Here is a 19203-nt window from a genome sequence, read left to right as displayed (position 1 = left end):
TCATGAATTCACCATATATGCATACAGTATTTCTTAAAGGAAACTGTAAACTGAAATAAGATTGAGTGATCGGTTGGATCAGCTCCTGTCTTTTTGAACCATTTAGAGGATTCATAACATGGAGACCATTCCACAAGACCACACAGAGTGGCAAAGCCCCATCATGCTAAAATCAAACACAGGATTGTTCCAACAATAGCATGTGTTACAGGATCGCAATCGCCATCAACAACTCATAAAGGACTGCCAATATGTTACATGTAATATCCTCAATGTACCTAACTGTCCCTGCAACATCGTGTACATTTCTATAAAAGCAGTCAAAACATCATTTTGAGCACCTGCTTCACTAAACAACATAGTAAATAGTATGTCCTGTATCATGTTTCCTAAGTACAAGAGAAAACAGTCTTGTCATTGTTCAGCTCACACTGCAAAATGCTTTATCTTGATGAAGTGTATATGAACTACATTACAAAATCATTTTCAATTTGTTTGTAGGTAAGAAACAGAAGTAATTTTGATACAGTGTACCTTCCGCAATACACTGTACAGTGATCTGCTGAATATATATCTACATGATTGTGAATAAAGCTATGACAACCACTTAACAATTCGTGTGCACTTCCTCCCAAGAAGTCAAATGAAATAAATTACTCAAAAAAGTTTTGTGTCAGTTGTGTGTCTGTGAACAATCCTGTAGGAAGAACATCTGCAACTGAGTATTATAGCAGAGGTTGAAAAATGAGTGCTCATAGGCAGCACACTGTGTCTAGTATACGCGGCACTCGGGGACCACAGCACAGCTACGACACCTGAGGATGGGCTTATAACAGTCCGAAACCGGTCGTGTGAAAATAAAGTAATTTTCAACTGAAGAGGAATTTTGAACCTTTGCTGTGTATCTGTGAAAAGAATGGTGTAAAGAATGTAGTAGAGTGGAGAGGTCCAGAATATTAACAGTTCTGAGAGTTAAAAATAATTACAGGAAATATAAAAGGGACACAAAATTGGGATGGCATGTGCATCAGATGCAGATGGAGGCCTCTCAAGGCACATATGCATTGAGAGTCATTACTTGTCTGCCCAACCCTCAGCCACCACAAGATTTCCAGAAAGTGTTTAACGTGGTGCCCCAATGCACGAAGTACTCGCATATAGAATAGGTTCCCTGGTATGTGACTGGCTTGGAGACTTCTTCAGCAATATACCCCAGTATGTTGTTCTTGCCCAAGTGTGATAGGACTGTTGTTATTATCTACATAAATAAATGGTCTAAAAACAAAGATGCTGTAACTTACCAAACGAAAGCGTTGGTATGTTGATTTTTTTATTGTCTCTATCAACATACCAACGCTTTTGTTTGGTAAGTTACAGCATCTTTGTTTTTAGATATATTTTTCCCAAGTAGAATGTTTCCCTCTATTATATAAATAAATGGTCTGACGCACAGGGTGAACAGCAGTTTGTGGCATGGCTGGCTGCAGTTGACTCAGTGTACTTTGGGTGACCAAACAACATCAGCCCCTCAATCTAAGAGTGGTGCATCCAGAAGTAGAAATGTCCACTGACATTTTCTGATCTAGTCAGGAGATTCATAACAGTAAAAGTAAGAAGACTAATATCTAATGCACATATTTTGTACCATCAATAACAAAAGCAAGATGAAGGAAATATATATGTCAGCAGGTGGGCATCCCCAGCGACTCCTCATGCAACAGCAAACGTCCCACTAAAAGCTGTCAAAACCCTGATCCATTACAGTGAAGAACACCCACTATTCAATAGTGTGTGACACCTAGACCAGAATACTCGGTTCAGCAGAAAGGAAGCAAACCAGATCTAAAAGCAAATCAAACAGAGTAAAAAAGGGATAAAAGAGTAGCTTGGTCAAGGAGACAGGGTCAGGGAACCCCCTGCCCTAGCATACAACAGGAGACCCCACCATGGCTCAGCTCCAAAGCTAGAATAAAATGTTATACTGAGAATGAAAATCATTTTCACAGAGAAAACAGAGAACTATATGAACCATCCATGACTCATCCACCAATATTAGAGGCAATGAGTCCGGAAGTCCACACTTAGCATGGTAGGTCAAGAGGAGGAGGCATTCCTCAAAGATACTAGCTACTGTCCATAAGGCCCCACAATCACAATGTTGGGATGGCATATTGTCCAAAATAAAACTGAGTTAACCTGATACAAGATGCAGAGATCACATATGACTGAATTCCCTCCAGGAGAAGGAGAAAGAAGAGCACCATTCTGCAGTAGTCTCCTTGATTGTGATGAGTTTATAGGATGGGGCAATAGCCCACCAGATGTCATTTCATTTGTAAGTGAGCAGAGATCTTGTACGCAACCACAAATCCTCACCTGGGGACAGCAAAGTGAATAGGGAGTGAATAAGAACTCAAATGGTTGGCGAGTCCATTCCCCAGGGTACACGCATTAGTTGGGATCCATAAAAAGACAACTGAGCAGGCAGCACAATGAAGGCCAATGAGAAGAACATGAGTAGTGGAGATCAATGGGTGGCAAGAACAGCACTGATCATAGCCAGGAGACTGCTCATTGAGTTAGTACATATTAAAACACGTTCAAGGGACATCAGTTTAATAAAATCAAATGCTCTGCCAACAGTTGTTAGCTCTGCTGTAAACACAATGCATGTTCACAGCAGTGAATGGTGTCCGGAGACCAAGACCGGGTACCTTCAAATCTGAAGAGGGAAGATTCCTGCTTTGGCAAAGAGACTGTCTAGAGGACTAGTCTAAAAGGCACCAGCCGACAGACGCACGTCATGATGGTGGACTGGGTTTAACAGTTTCAAAGCTGAAGGAGCTGCCAAACTATAAACCTGTCAACAGTAGTCCAGTTGGGATGAAACCAGCGGACTGTAAATACAGATAAGAGTAGCAGTAAGGAAGCAAAGACCGTTTAGCTTTCACTGCAGCTAGTCTTGAGATGACAAAAATGGGGCAGCCAAGTCAGCATTCTATCAAAAAGGAAGTCCAAAAAATGGGAATGTACTGCAATGTCTAGCTGCTGGGTACCTAAGTAGAGTTCCTTGCCAGGATGGACTGTAGTACAATGGCAGTAACGCATGATCCACATTTTTGTAGAAGAGAACTGAACACCGTACCAAATGAGAAACTCATTGACATACAAGGAAGGGGGTGACCAGTGGCCCAACAGGGGTCACTAGCCCATTGACGGTGATGAAGAGTGTGACACTCAACACACAGGCCTGTGGGACATCATTCTCTTGGACCCATGTAGAGCAGAGTTAAGCGTCAACTCTAATCCAGAACAACTGGTGGATTAAAAACTGTTGAATAAAAATTGGTAAGGGGCCTCAAAAGCCCCAGCCACCGAGGGGAAGTAAAAGTGATGACGCCAAGCAGTGTCATACGCCTCATGCCGGTCAAAGAAACTGCAATAAGGTGTTAGCATTTAGAAAAAGCCTGTCAGATTGCTGCTTCCAAACTATGCTGATAGTCAGGTGTGGATCATCCCTCCCAGAACCCATGCTGACAGGTGGACAAAAGGACCCAAGATTCAAGAACCCAGGATAATCTGTTAGCCACCATCATTTCAAGCAGCTTACCTAGAATGTTGGTCAGGCTATCTGGCCGATAACTGTCGACAGATGTTGGGTTCTTGCCTGGCTTAAGGACTGGGACATCTATTCTATATTGCCTTTGCAAGAAGGCACCTGGGAGCCAAATACCACTAGAAACCCTGAGGAGATGTTGCCTTTGAGGAATATTCAGGTGTTGGAACATCTGATTGTGAGTTCAATCAGGGCCTGGTACTGTGTTGTGGGAAGAGGCAGGAGCTTGAAGTAGTTCCCAGTCAATGAAGGGTTCATTGATTACCTTGGTGGGGAGTGAAACATAAAGCAATATCTTCAAATTGTTATTCTTCAGTAGAAAGGTAGTTAGATTCTAAAGAGATGATGATGGTTTAGTAAAGTGGGTCACAAGGTGGTCTGCAAGAACTGATGAATCGGTACAAAGGGCACCCTGTAGGACAAGACCTTGAACAGCTGATGATCATTGGCAGTCCATAAGACAACAGAGCCTGATTCGCACCTGAGATGAAGAGGCATTCGTCCCCAGGGAGGGGAGTGAGTGCTCCCAGCATTCCTTCTTACTGAATTTGATTAGATAGCAATCAATCATTAGCACAAAGTCACTTAAAAGTGGTAAGGTTGGTTATCGGCTCCGAATCCGACTGAGTGAGAGGATATGATGCCTCCAGGGGCACTGGAGGCACCTTGTCCCAATTCTTATTCTTCCTCCTATTTTCCTTCATAGCCCTTGGTGGCCTAGATGCATTCAAGGAGCTATCCACAGTGAGTGGGGGTCCAGATGAAGAGCAGACAGCCCTGGGACACTCAGGCCATGGCTCCTTCAGGCACTGTTTGGTGTCGGGCCTCTGGTCCATGGGTTTGCTGGGAAGTGGGATTCCTGTCTCTGGTAGATGCTGAAGGAGAATGCTTCCCTGGCCAGTTGCGGGAAATGGTACCCGAAGAACGTACTGGAGACGAGGGTGGTGGGAGATCCGGTTTGGGGAAGATAAAGGTAGAGGGCATGGGGTGATGGCTGTGATGTTAGCATGATTGATCATCATATCCACAAGTGGTCAATAAATTTGTATGCCTGGATCTTCTGTTCCTTCTTGAAAACTAGGCAAACTGGCGAATATGGAGGGTGATGTTCCGTGCAGTTGACACACAAAGGCGGATGTTCACTAGGACTACTTTCACAGTATGCTCATCCGCAGTTGCCACATTTTGAGTCCAACATGCAGAGGGATGACTTATGAGCAAAGGATAAGCATCTGAAGCACTTCATAAGGTCATGGGACATACGGTTTCACATCACATCTATACATAATGACCTTAACTTTCTTCATGAAGACAGTCCCTTCAAAGGCTACGATAAAGGCCCTGCATATGCATGATTATCCTTGGGTCTTTTTGTACATGGCTGATAAAATGTACACCTCACTGTTGGAGATTAGCTGGAGCTCCTCATCTGTATGGAGTGTATGGTTTCATTGCAGTACAGGATCCCTATCAGTTTGACAAGATACCAAGTATTGGGTAAAGTGTTTCACTCCCGGACATCTGGCTTATTCATCTTTCCAGGGCACAAGCAGGTGAAGAAACTGCAGGGCCTTGCGCACACCAGCAGAAGGAAGTTTACTTCGTTTCACGTGCGAGTCTTCTGCCATAGTACTACCCACTTACACTTACCTGGTCAGTTAACCGTTGCCTGGAGTCCCCATACCCCAGTCATGACAGGCACATATCCCTTGGCTTGTGTGGGCTGTTTCCAGCTCAAGCACCAACTGTGCAGTCCCTATGTGGTCAGAGGGCTACCATGCAGGTACCTGACGATCCCGCCTCCCCCCACAGCAATGGAGTGGCTATCATGTTTGGTTCTGAGCATAGTATCTTTGTGAGAAAGAAGAGGCAAAGAGAGAGAGAGGCACAAAAGATGGAATACATGTTGTACTGGGTGACCTCCCCTGCACAATCTGCACTTCTGCAAAATTTGGAAAAGGAATAGGAAATCAAACCCAACAATGTGACCGACCATATGACAAGTTGTAGAATAGCGGAACGGAAGAAAATGAGTGTCCAAAATTACAAACCAGATCCAAGTGCTATCAGCATGTAGGAGACCATCCAATGGAAAGGCAGAGAGGAATAAAGAATAGAAGAAGGATAGACTTGCAGCACAGAATGGGCCCCATAGTGACCAAGCACATACTCTCAAAAGAGAAGTCATCACCTAGTGCTGGGGGGCAGGTGGGGGAGAGGGGCAGTTTTTTGGAGAGAGTAGAATCCCACCATGCACTGCTCAGATTCCAATTTATTGCAAGTCTCATATGTACTCTTAAATCTGTGCTTGGTGCCCCTTTACCAATAATAACTGTGTGGTCAGTTCCCTGGCTAAGTAGTTAGCTCATTCTCCAGGAAGTCCATATGGCTCAGGAACCAGAGGAAAACAGCTGAGATCATAGAGAGGTTAATGGATAATGGCACTATGGTGTCATCAGGATAGCATCTGATAGTTCTGGCAATAATTTCCAGTTGAGTCATGAAGAGCCTACAGGCTTCTGAGGAGGAGGGGGGGGGGGGGGGGGGGGGGGAAGTATTGTTCCTGCATCCTTAGAGCCAACAGTATAAATGATTCATATTCATGGGGACGGAGGATTCCATGTTATAAAACGAGAGGGGTGAGTGTGATTTTTAGGCTCTTGGAACAGGTCTAAGAGGACATGTGGTATGGGTACACACCAGGGTGTAGCACGTAGTATAACTCAATGTGTACATTGAATAGAGGAAAAAAATTCAATTAGGAATGCCTGCCCTGTGTCAATTCTTCTGGGAGACTGTCAGCATAAACTGCAGGAGTGACCAATATATCCAAGGACTCTGATGAAGATAAAGAAAACACCACCATTCAATATTGAGCCACGAAAAATGTCATCATCTTGAGCTTGTAGGAACCTGAGAGATTATCAAGATGACAAAGTTGAGAACAAAAACCAGTAAAGCAACTTTGAAAACCTGGTGACAGAATCAACAGGACCATGGGAAGTGGTTGCTGTCACAGAGATTGTCACGCACATGTCATTGTATTGGCCATAACAAATATAGAAGAGCAAGTGATCAATGGCTGAGAATTTGTCTTGAGCTGCACTAAAATGGGTGGATCACTGAGATAACATAGTCAGTAGACTTCATCTAGATAGTAGTTGTTCTAGACCCTTAACACACTACTTGAGTTTGCTCCTCAAGGGATGGCACAAATTGAAATCTCCAAGCAGGTAAAGGATAGAGTGTTTAGGGTGGGGTTTGCTAGATCATTTTAGGATACATCATTTCCCTGTCAGCTGATAGATAGGTGAATTTTACAGAGACTCATCCTAGTGGTCAACTGAACACATATAGCAATCACATCTAACGTTATGTGAAGAGGAACTCAACCATGATGAACATCTCTGTGAACACTGTCTTGGGGCTGGCATAGTTTCTGCAGTAGGGTTGGTAATGTATAAAAGTAGGATACTGATTGGAAAAAGACCAGTGTTTCTTGTAGGGCTATGCAGACTGCATAGCCCTACAAGAAACAATAACAGTTGCAGTTGAGAAAAGCAAGTAATGCCCATTACAGTTCCACTGAATGAATGCTCTGAGGTGGATGTGGAGGGACTGGAGTGGTAAGCCACAGTGAAGAGCCACCATTTCTCACTGTTTGGGATTGTATGATATCTGAACAGGCGTTCCAGACCAGATGCAGAAGGAGTGTCTTGGGTCACAGAAATCAACTGCATCTTGTATTTTTCCCATGTCTTTTGATAGTATCAAGTTCTGCACTTTTTTTTATCTGTTACAAGATCAGATATGGAGGAACAACAGGTAGTCATGTGATCCACAGCCTGTGGCTCCTCAGCTGCTGCCTGGTGTTCAGTCATAGACCAGTAGATTTCTCGAAAGGGTGAGCTGCCATGAGGCACCAGAGGAAGACGGGGGGACTGGGATCCCTTGTGTCGATGAAGATAGGGTCAAAGGGCAAGTTGTTTACACGTTAATGAGGAGCTGATTGGGGGGAGGGGGTTGGGGGGGGGGGGAGGGTGGTACAGTCCCGGTGAGTCAGATGTCCAATATCTGCTCATTTTTACAAATAGGGCACACTGGTGAGTGTGAGGGTTAGACCCTAACACATAACAGAGGGTGTTCACTTAGTGTCACAGTTATCGCAGGTGGATTTATGAGTACACTGGGACACATGGCCAAAGCTAAGGCACTTAAAACACCACACAAGTAATAAAGCTTGACAAAGTAACTGTGGACCAAAATATTTACTTTCCCCTTGAGTGCGGTCCCCACAAATGCTGCTATGATGAGTGCCATGGCTACACGGCTGTCTTTTGTACTTTTCTGAATGTGATGAGCAAAATGCATCCCCCACTGTTCCACGTCCATTCATAATTACTCATCTAGTTCTAGGGCTAAGTAAAATTGGAAAATAACAACCTGAGTCATTGTACAGCTTCTGGATGAGGGGAGGGGAGTTACTTTAGCTGGAACACCACAGAGAGGTAAAAGAAAGTGAGATTTGTGACTGAGCAGGATCTGTTGCCTTAATCAGGAAAAAGCCACTATTTTCCAATGTGCCACTCCCCAAATGCCTCCTCAGGCTGTTCTGTGAAGAAGTGGGATCAGTTGTTAAGAAGGTATCACTATCTATTCTGGTACAAACCAGGTACTGCAGAAAATATTGTTCTCCATTTCAACAAAGCTATCCCTTTTCCCTCGGAGTGTCCAAGGGCAGAATTTTTATAACTGTACCTGTTTGAGGAGAATGTTTAGGTCTCATGGCCACCACTTGGGGACAGTTTAATCCATTTCATGGTGGTTATCTGCCTTAGTGCCACACAATGTGACTGAGGAATCTGTCCATGGGTGCTTTATTTATTTAGCGTATGGCTCATAACATCACAGTAAAAATTACAGAAACAACACGATTTAAGAAAAAATCACATATGTATAAAACAGAGCAATAAATAACAGTTTGTATATAAGAACACCGCCAATTGTAAATTTACACTCACAGAAGAGCAATCACAAGCAGACGTCCAGCTTAGATAATAAACAGTCGATTGCCTCTTGGGTCGCCATTAGGAAATCCCGTGGGTCACCCTCGTATGCCCTTAGTGGGCATTCCTGAACGATGTGTTTGACCGTCTGTCTCTCAGCGCCACAGTCGCAAGCGGCCGAAGGAAGTTTACCCCATCTGTGTAAGGAGTCGGCGCATCTCCCACAGTTGGTTCTGATGCGGTTGAGAGTTGACCAAACTTTGCGAGGGCAATCAAATCCTTTTGGTTTACTAAAGATGCATGGCATACTGTGGCAGTTTACTGCTGTACTGCTCTCCCATTCCTCTTTCCATCGGTCATTTATTTTAAAGTTGGTTTGGTGCAGAGCCTGTGCGGTCTTTAGTGGAGGATGCCTAGACCGGAGTCGGTTTCCTTGGATGTCGTGAGTATCTTCATGGATTTTTAATTGAGGGTTGGTCATGATTTTTTGAAATTCTCTAACCAGAGCGTGTTCACGGCGCAGGTTAGGAGGGGCTATGTTACTAAGAAAAGGGTGCTATCCAGCACCAACAGCCACTTGGTGTTATGGATGTTGCTAGTGGTGCTGGTGCCCTGAAGAAGATAATCACATACTCCATGGCTCATGTTAACGTGTCAGGATTGGCCAGGAGGGGAAAGCAGCAGGCACCCGTTGAGGTGAAAAATCAAACATATGACTGTTTAATGCCATAAAATCGAAGACGCGCAGTTTGGTAGTGTTACCTCGTCAGCAACATGTAATTTTAGCTGCTGATGGTTCAACACGTGAGTTTCAAAGTGGTTATGTCCAGTTCTGGGCAACATGACTGAGACGTTGCAACTAGCTGCCAGGCAAAAGGCACTGACAAACATCAAGTGAAAAATAAAAATCAAATTTTTATACTAATCCGTTCAGTAACGGCTCCCACTGTACACTTACGTGGAGAGGTGACAGCTCAGACCCCAGCAATCATTCCTTGCTCTGCCAGTGAGTTACAACTGTGCAGCTACACAGTGACTTCCCTCCCCTCCCCTCTCCACAGTGGCCTGGCTGTCATGATAGAATAAGTGACTCATCAACAGCTAGGTGCCAGCATGGGGGCTCACACAGGTAGGTACCAGCTTGCCGTAATGGGTGCTCTTCTCTGCACACCTGACACTTTGGAAGAAAATGGAGATCCAATAATGATCAGGACCATGAATAAGTTACAGAAAAGTGTGAAAGAGGTAAAAGAAAACAGGAATCAATCAAAAATGGACCTGGGTAGAAGCGAGTTTGACATCGAGGAAACTGGTAATTAAAATGCAGGTGAGAGATTAGGATAAGTAGAAGCAAGCACTGTAGTACAGAAAAAGTAATAGTACTGCAGTGGCTCAGGACCCCATGTTCGTCATGTGTGGACTCCTGAAAGATCTGTGAAGCACTTTTCAAAACAGAGCATCTTTAAACATCTGTGATATCAAAATCCTCTGCTTGGTACCATTCAATATCACATTGTTGTACATCAGTGTTGCTGCACATGCTTGGCTCCTCCATGGCATGTTGACCACAAGATGGTAGACACATTATTGTTCAAGCCTGCCCCATTCTCCGACAACAACCCTCCTGAGGTTGTCATCCATAAGAGGAGAGTCCTTGTGATGACACATTACAAGTTTCAATTGATCTCAAGCATGCTCAGATTCATATCAGTAGATACCACAGGTAACTCGATTCATTTGATTCCTGAATGCGGATGAAGGCTTTTTATAAGCTGGGCGCAGTGTGCTCTTGCATTATCTTGAAAGATGAACCCACTGCTACAATGCTGGATAAAGAATTCCGATGCTGAAAAACCCTCTGATTACCCTGAAAAGTGATGAGAAATATCACACCTAAGAGCATGATACCGGACAAAAACAAGACTATCCACCTCCCTGCTAAACCCACCAGACCATGTTCCTTGCTGCTTTTATACTCGTCTACAGTGGGCATTAAGTACCAGAGAGGGGCTGCAATGATCCATGAAGAGAACCTGATATCACTGATCTATACACCATTCCAGATTATCCATAGGCAATCTTTTTCGCATACTATGGTGATGGTAATGTTGCTTGTAAAGGATACTAGAGAATAAACTGACTTACTGCAGCTAGTTGCATATGGCATGAGTTGATGCTGCATATACAGCTGACTCTAAACAGGCAACACACAATTCTGTTGTATTCTCCTCAGGGTATCTCTGCACTATAATCTGTAAACATATAATCAGCTGATCTTGAAACACTGCAATGCGTATCTTCAATGTTTGCATCTAATGGAGTCAGTTGAATGTTCAAATTATATCCCTTGGTGTACTCACATTCAGCTGATAACTTCAGATGCTGATTAACCTTCTTGCAGTAAAATGACAATTCATGCATGGCCTAATTTGAAATGACCCTTTCCAGCACATTGACAAGCTACACAGCGTATACATGGCTAATTGTCCCATTCACAATAAAAGACCCATCATACACTGAATTGCATTGAGGATGGAGATTACCTTTTACCTCAGTACATGGTGAAAAGAATATTGTGAAGAAGACAACAGGCAATTGTGCTGATAATTTTACAAGTTACAACATTATATGGACAATTAAGCTACAGTTTATCAATTTTGCCATACAGTCATAGTAAGGTAAACAAAAACATCATTAGTAGAAGTTTATATGCTTTTTATTCTGAACTGGCAATACTGGTGCTGCTCGTCTGACAAAGCCTGGAGCACGAATATCGAAAAGTTCATATTACCATTATGTGAAAATACATGTTTGTCCCTAAGAGCCAATCACCAGGTGTTGCACTGTTTGTGCAGACTACTCAACGATGAAAAGAACAAGCTGCTTTCCTAAATGGTTCACAAGTACACAATTTGACACTCCTACAGATCATCATGTGAAACATGCTGTGCATTCAAATAGCAGCTAGTACGAGGGCAGTTCAATAAGTAATGCAACACATTTTTTTTCTCGGCCAATTTTGGTTGAAAAAACCGGAAATTTCTTGTGGAATATTTTCAAACATTCCCGCTTCGTCTCGTTTAGTTTCATTGACTTCCGACAGGTGGCAGCGCTGTACGGAGCTGTTAAAATGGAGTCTGTAACGGATGTGCGTTGCAAACAACGGGCAGTGATCGAGTTTCTTTTGGCGGAAAACCAGGGCATCTCAGATATTCATAGGCCCTTGCAGAATGTCTACGGTGATCTGGCAGTGGACAAAAGCATGGTGAGTGTTGGGCAAAGCGTGTGTCATCATCGCCGCAAGGTCAAGCAAGACTGATCTCCCGCGTGCGGGCTGGCCATGCACAGCTGTGACTCCTGCAATGGCGGAGCGTGCGAACACACTCGTTCGAGATGATCGACGGATCACCATCAAACAACTCAGTGCTGAACTTGACATCTCTGTTGGTAGTGCTGTCACAATTGTTCACCAGTTGGGATATTCAAAGGTTTGTTCCCGCTGGGTCCCTCGTTGTCTAACCGAACACCATAAAGAGCAAAGGAGAACCATCTGTGCGGAATTGCTTGCTCGTCATGTGGCTGAGGGTGACAATTTCTTGTCAAAGATTGTTACAGGTGATGAAACATGGGTTCATCATTTCGAACCTGAAACAAAACGGCAATCAATGGAGTGGCGCCACACCCACTCCCCTACCAAGAATAAGTTTAAAACCATACCCTCAGCCGGTAAAGTCATGGTTACAGTCTTCTGGGACGCTGAAGGGGTTATTCTGTTCGATGTCCTTCCCCATGGTCAAACGATCAACTCTGAAGTGTATTGTGCTACTCTTCAGAAATTGAAGAAACGACTTCAGCGTGTTTGTAGGCACAAAAATCTGAACGAACTTCTCCTTCTTCATGACAACGCAAGACCTCACACAAGTCTTCGCACCCGAGAGGAGCTCACAAAACTTCAGTGGACTGTTCTTCCTCATACACCCTACAGCCCCAATCTCGCACCGTCGGATTTCCATATGTTTGGCCCAATGAAGGACGCAATCCGTGGGAGGCACTACGCGGATGATGAAGAAGTTATTGATGCAGTACGACGTTGGCTCCGACACCGACCAGTGGAATGGTACCGTGCAGGCATACAGCCCCTCATTTCAAGGTGGCGTAAGGCCGTAGCATTGAATGGAGATTACGTTGAAACATAGTGTTGTGTAGCTAAAAGATTGGGGAATAACCTGGTGTATTTCAATGGTGAATAAAACAACCCCTGTTTCAGAAAAAAAATGTGTTGCATTACTTATTGAACTGCCCTCGTAGTATAAGGCATCAAGATGATACACACTTTTGCTGACCAACCACATGAGTGGTTGCTTCCTTCTACTTAGATTTCCTAAAAGCATTCAAAACTTTACTGCACTGTCAACTGACAAACAAGAAATGATCATACAAATAATCTCACAAATATGTTTGACCTGCAAAATTTGAGTGAAGCAATATACTAATACTAGAATGGATTGTAACATCAAAAAGAAATGAAAGTATGGTAATGTCAGGTCTGCTTGAAGAAAGCATAACAGAACTGCTAACGTTCTCATTATACATAAATGATTTAACAGATATGGTCACATGCATCCTCTCATTGCACTTGTAGGCAACACTGGTTGTCTACAGGAAAGTATGAGCTGGATGACCAAAGGAACTATAAAATACTTTAAACAATATTTCCACATGGCCACTCCCTTTAAATATGGATAAATGGAAGATAATGTCCATAACAAAGAGAAAGATCCCAATAGTAATTGATGACAAGACCACTGTAAAATCACTGGTGCATGCTGTACTGTGTTAAATATGTAGCTATAGTACATAAGGTGGTGCACCTGTGAACAAAACCACTTATGACATGGTTTTGTAACAGATTTTAAATTACTACCCAGCACTTGAGTTCTTATGAAATAGGCATGACAAGAGACATTGAACAAATTCATTGATATGCAGGTAGTGACTTAACACAACACACAGTTCATACTAAAGTATAACAAAGATGTCGTGAGAACTTTAACGGGTACCTCTAGAACTAAGGCACAATGGTTATTGTGAAAGCCTGTAGGATTAATTTTGACAATTGGTATTAGAGGAAGACTTTGGAATACTTCAATTCATTTCCATCGTTCAAATTTCTTCCACCGGTATCATGAGAATATGGCATGTACCAAGGTGCACATAAAATCATTTCCTCACTCCACTGGTGAAAGGAATACGGATTGCAGAGTATATACACTGTCCAGTCACATTAATGCGACAACCTGTCAAACCTTTTGCAGTGCGAACCACTGCGAGACATGGAAGAAGGGAGGCAATGAGGTCCTGGAAAGTACTGACAGGGATGTGGAGCCATACTGACTCCAGTGCTGTGGCCAGCTGCACTAGGTCTCTTGGCTGAGAACCCATGGCGTGAACAGCCTGATCAATATGGTCCCATAGAGTCTTGATTAGGTTTAAATACCGGGTGTTTGGTGGTAAGGGGAGTACAGTAAACACAAATGGCTCTGAGCACTATGCGACTTAACTTCTGAGGTCATCAGTCGCCTAGAACTTAGAACTGATTAAACCTAACTAACCTAAGGACATCACACACATCCATGCCCGAGGCAGGATTCGAACCTGCGACCGTAGCGGTCGCTCGGCTCCAGACTGTAGCGCCTAGAACCGCATGGCCACTCCGGCCAGCCAGTAAACACATCCTAGTGCTCTTCAAACTGTGCACATTTACTGCAAGCTGTGCGACATGATGCTTTGTCCTGCTGGTAGATGCCACTGTGCCGAGCATAAACAAACTGCATGTAGGGGTGGATATGGTCCCCAAGGATAGATGCATACATGTGATGATCTACTATGCCTTCCAGAATGGCAAGATCACACAGGTAATACCACAAAAACATTCCCCACACCAGAATGTTCCCAACTCCAGCCTGGATCCATCTGATGATTGTTGCAAGGTGTATGCTTTGAGATGTTTCAGGCCGATGGAGCATAAAATGTGATTCATCTGAAAAGGCTACCTGTCACCATTCAGTGGACATCCAGTTATGGTATTGGTGTGCAAATTCCAGCCTGCATCGCCAATGAACAGCAGTCAGAATGGGTGTAAGAACCAGGCACCTACTGCGGAGGCCCATATGCAGCAATATTTGCTGAACGGTCATTGAGGAGACACTGTTGGTAGCTCCTTGGTTCATCTGGAAGGTCAGTTGCTCAACAGTTCCACGTCTGTTCACCCATACACATATCTGCAGCTGTTGTTCACCCGTAATCCATGGCCCATGGTTCATCACAACCCGGTTCTGGATACACCATTTTGCCATGCACGGTATATTCCAACCATGATGGCATTCAAACAGTTTACAAACTTAGCTGTTTTGGAAATGCTTCCACACTTGTCCAATGATCATGCCATTTTGGACCTAGGATAAATTACTTCTTTTCTGCATTACGATAATGATTACACTGTTTTCACATCCCCAAGACATGCCTTAGAAAAACTCCTATACTGCTATTGCTGTCACCTGCTCTCTGTGATTGGTTATAGTATGATTATGTCGGACATAGGCAGTGGTCACATAAATGTGAATGTATGTACATGTAGACACAGTCAACCAATGCCTACCAAAGACTAAAATTTCATTATTCTTTGGCTCTGTCAACTACAGTATTGTGGTAATCTGGAATAATTCTAAAGCTAAAACTCTAAAACCAGCATTTCAAGAACCTGAAACCACAACATGTTGCATGAAGCATGCCATTTGAGGAGCCACCTTATGAGGGTGAAGATTCTTGAACTTGTGGTCTCATGTTGGCACTACTGTCCTTTAAATGTCACACCACAGGCACATCAGACAGACGATTTCCCAATCCTTATCTGAGCAGGTCACCATTCTGCTTGTTGTGAATAATTAGATTCTGAATTTAGCCATGTTACTGGGATTAGACACTAGCATTCACACTGTGGTTGGTTTACTTGTCATTAGTTGCCTTAAAAGTCGTATTCTAGCCTATTTCACCTCTCATGCCCTGCGTAACTAGTTCTGCGTGAGGAGCAAAATTGGCCTTCTGGTGATGTCTACTGCATTCTTGCACCAGGGCCACAGTCTGCTCACAACAGAATATGTAAATGAATAATATGTTGGTTACGATGAGCAGCAGTCTCTGACGGTTTGCTGATGGTGCTGTAGCGTACTGGACAGTGTTGTACTTGACCGACTATAGGAAAATACAACATGACTGGGGTGGAATTTGGTGTGATGAATGGTAACTTGCTCTAAATGTGAAAAATGTAACACTACTCAGTAAGTTTAGAGAACAAATATTTGCAACAGAATGAAGAATGATCCTGCTACTACCAACAATCATACATCTCAGCTAAGAATCACAAAGACAAGTTTTTCCCCTGATTCCATATGTGAGTGGAAAAGAAAAGGGACTGACTGGCAATGGTACAAGGTACCCTCTGCCATGCACCATACAGTGATGTGTGGAATATGTACATTGATGGAGGTCTTACCTCCTACCTTGGAAGGACCTGTGTCATGCTAATAACAGTCAATTAAAGGATGGCATCATTACCATCATCACATTTTCGTCAAGTGAGCAACTGTGATGCCCGAGATCCAGAAAGTATCTTTTCTCATTCCTTAGGCCCATGTGTACATCTTACAGTAATGTACCTGCTACTAACTTTGGGATAAATCTGAGTTCTTTCTGTTTCCAGTGCTGAATTAAGAGTGGCACTACTGATGTCTGCTGTCATCGAGCTTGAAAAACTCAAACCTTGTTGGATAATGTCAGCTGCATGAAGCTAGACTGAAAGATAACAGTAAGGCCACGCTATACATACGCATAAATGAGAACAGAGAAACCCCACCAGAAGGTGACACCTATTTGTCTTTATCAAATTGTTCTTGGTACTGTCTAAATTTTTGCAGAGGTGTTTTAATACTAACCTACCAAATATGAAAATAGGTGAGCACAGACATCGTAATAAGATCATACTTTATCTGACTCCTCTTGTTACTATGATACAGATCCCTCTGAGGTACGACGTAAGACATCCAATTCTATGTTTATGTCTGAGAACATATTTGTTTAAGCAAGTATCCAACCCGTGTTATGGATAAATTGAAGAATATGATACAACCTACAAGCTTTGACCAATGAGGCTATCAACTGGAATGGCAACTATGAAATCACGCAACCACAAAGATTTTAACTATCACTATATATCCAACCCAGAAGGAATATGAGCCTCTTGGCTGGTAATATCTTGTTATTGAGGCCTACCAAGTTAATAAAAACTTGTAAATATTCAACCACAGCGACTGTCACCATGGGGATAAATATAGTCACTCTACAAAAAAGATTGTCATGATATATATTGCAACTCCCAACTAATCTGTCACTTTCTAATCTAATCTATACCTCAGTCTATGGATCAGATCATCAGCACAACCATTGTCTGAAAACAGTATTTTTTTTTATTTATTATTTTTTTTAAATGCATCCACTGGTTTTGGCTTCTCACAACCTAATTACCAGTGTCCAACTTAATCTAGATCTTGGTCTATGTTACTGAGTGGTAAATCAAAACATTATTCATTTTCTAAAAACACCTTCCTTCTTGTGGCCCACTTGTTGGCTTCACCAACTCTCAATGAATCTGGCACTTTCCAAAAAACCTATACCTCAGGCATAAGAACACATTAGTCTTCTGTCGCCACAGCCTCCATTTAGTGTCAACAGTGAAATTACTGGTCAAAAGAGATGACTGTATTGCAATATTCAATATACCCCATGTAATTTTACTCTGATGTATGCTATACTATAATGAATTTCCTTGCGCCTCAGTTTTAACAGGAATATATTGAAACAGTGTTACTCATTTTTTAATTTTTAATATTATCCTACACAAATTTGGAAGTCACTTTGGTTAGCATTGAGTTGTCAGTCTTTATCAACATGCACTACTGTTTCTTCGCAGTAACTGATGGCGTAAGATTATCAAAATGACATATTTCCATTTTAGTTCTCATTGTTTTAAATACCTTTTACATTCTGCACCTCATCACTTGGTGTTTAAATTTATAATAACTGAAATCCTAAAAACCATATGGGGGGGGGGGGGGGGGGAGCATATGAAGTAAATGAATATAAAGTTGCCTAATCCAGGTGTCTGGATAGAGCAAAATGCAAACTTTTGTGGAGGAAAATATCACATGAAACGGCAATATCAAATTTCTAACAGATTATGATTAGAAATCACAATCTGAGAGCAGCTTTTTTTTATGTTAGTGGCTTTATCTACATTACTTACATTTTAAAACCGCCATGTTTCAGTTACTGACAAGGAATTGGCAACATTTAAAACGATTAGCTCTACTGATTTTCAAACAGCAGACCTTCTACTGACTTGAAATCTGTCTCCGCAGCACAATTCAACAGCAAATTTCAAAGATTTAGTTTAAGATTATTCTGTACTGTAGACATGCAGTTGGTGACATGCACTGAAAGAGATTACGGACAGTTACATCTTATAGTACTAACATGACGTAAAAATTATGTTCATCACAGTACGCTTATTAATTGTGATCCGACAGCTAGAATGTATCTTGTCTACAGAAACAACCAACCGACTTTATTTTCAAGCATAGGCTTACTACAGTAGCACCATCTCTATGCATCTGTAGGAACTTTTTTCCTTCCAGAATCTTTCTACTTGGGTTTTAATTAATTGTGTTGGATGGGCACATACTATATACCACACTTGTGCTCAGAGAAAGGGTGATTTCTTTTAAGAACACCTTTCTTTTCTGCTATAATATTGTGACCCTGTTTGTACAGTGAGCAAATTTATGTTCAATGTAATTGGTAACATGTTTGGTTGCAATTTTATGGAGAAATTACACTAGTTATTAAACATATTACTATGAAAATTTATGAAAAGTTCAATAAAAACAATCGTAACAGTTTTCAATAAGTCTGTGTTTCCTGATACCGAAGGAAATAGGTTTATTAAACAAAGAAGTTCATTTCATATTGCCTTTGTGTGTCAGTATCTCAATAAACGGATAAACTAAGTCATGCGCCATATCACTTTAATAAAATAAACTATGAAACAGTATATTCTAATTTAATGTCATCCATACGCTTTATCATCACACTATTTCATGTACAACAATAACAAGAGCAAATAGTTGCCCTCAAAGTCACTGACGACTAAATCACGTGAACATGACTCTTGTTCTTAAATTCAATGTAAAAATCAAGCTGGAATTACGAAACGCATTGTGGCAAAAATTACCTGTTTCAGTTTAGGACCAAATGAAGTAGGTTCTGGGCTTGATTTTAGGTCAAAACTCATCATCGGCAGGCGTGGCACGGCCTCCATTTCGAAATATTTCACCGGTATCAGTCTTCTTAACAATCACAACAAATTCATACTACTACTCAAAACTCGTAATGTCAACCTTACTTCTTAAACTTCACTGCAGATTGCGCACTCTCCACCGTTTCGTTAATGTTTTCACGGAGGACGAC

At 42.3% G+C, this 19203-nt stretch overlaps 1 protein-coding gene across 3 annotated transcripts in view; it reads right to left on the bottom strand.

Annotated features, from left to right (window-relative positions):
• Nucleotides 1-19195, bottom strand: part of LOC124612336 (tyrosine-protein phosphatase non-receptor type 23-like) — a 158215-nt gene extending 139020 nt beyond the window's left edge. For 2 of the 3 annotated variants that reach the window (XM_047140483.1, XM_047140484.1), the window contains exon 1: nucleotides 18968-19189. In XM_047140483.1, coding sequence (XP_046996439.1) covers nucleotides 18968-19054 — 87 coding nt within the window. In that variant the 5' untranslated portion in view covers nucleotides 19055-19189. Of the gene's footprint in view, nucleotides 1-18967 lie in introns of all 3 variants that reach the window. The other variant, XM_047140485.1, reaches the window with a different exon arrangement.
• Nucleotides 19196-19203: the final 8 nt, after the last annotated feature.

This window comes from Schistocerca americana, chromosome 4 (assembly GCF_021461395.2).
Source record: "Schistocerca americana isolate TAMUIC-IGC-003095 chromosome 4, iqSchAmer2.1, whole genome shotgun sequence".
NCBI lineage: Eukaryota > Metazoa > Arthropoda > Insecta > Orthoptera > Acrididae > Schistocerca > Schistocerca americana.
Note: the sequence above shows the minus strand (reverse complement) of the source record. Positions and strands in the feature narration are given on the sequence as shown.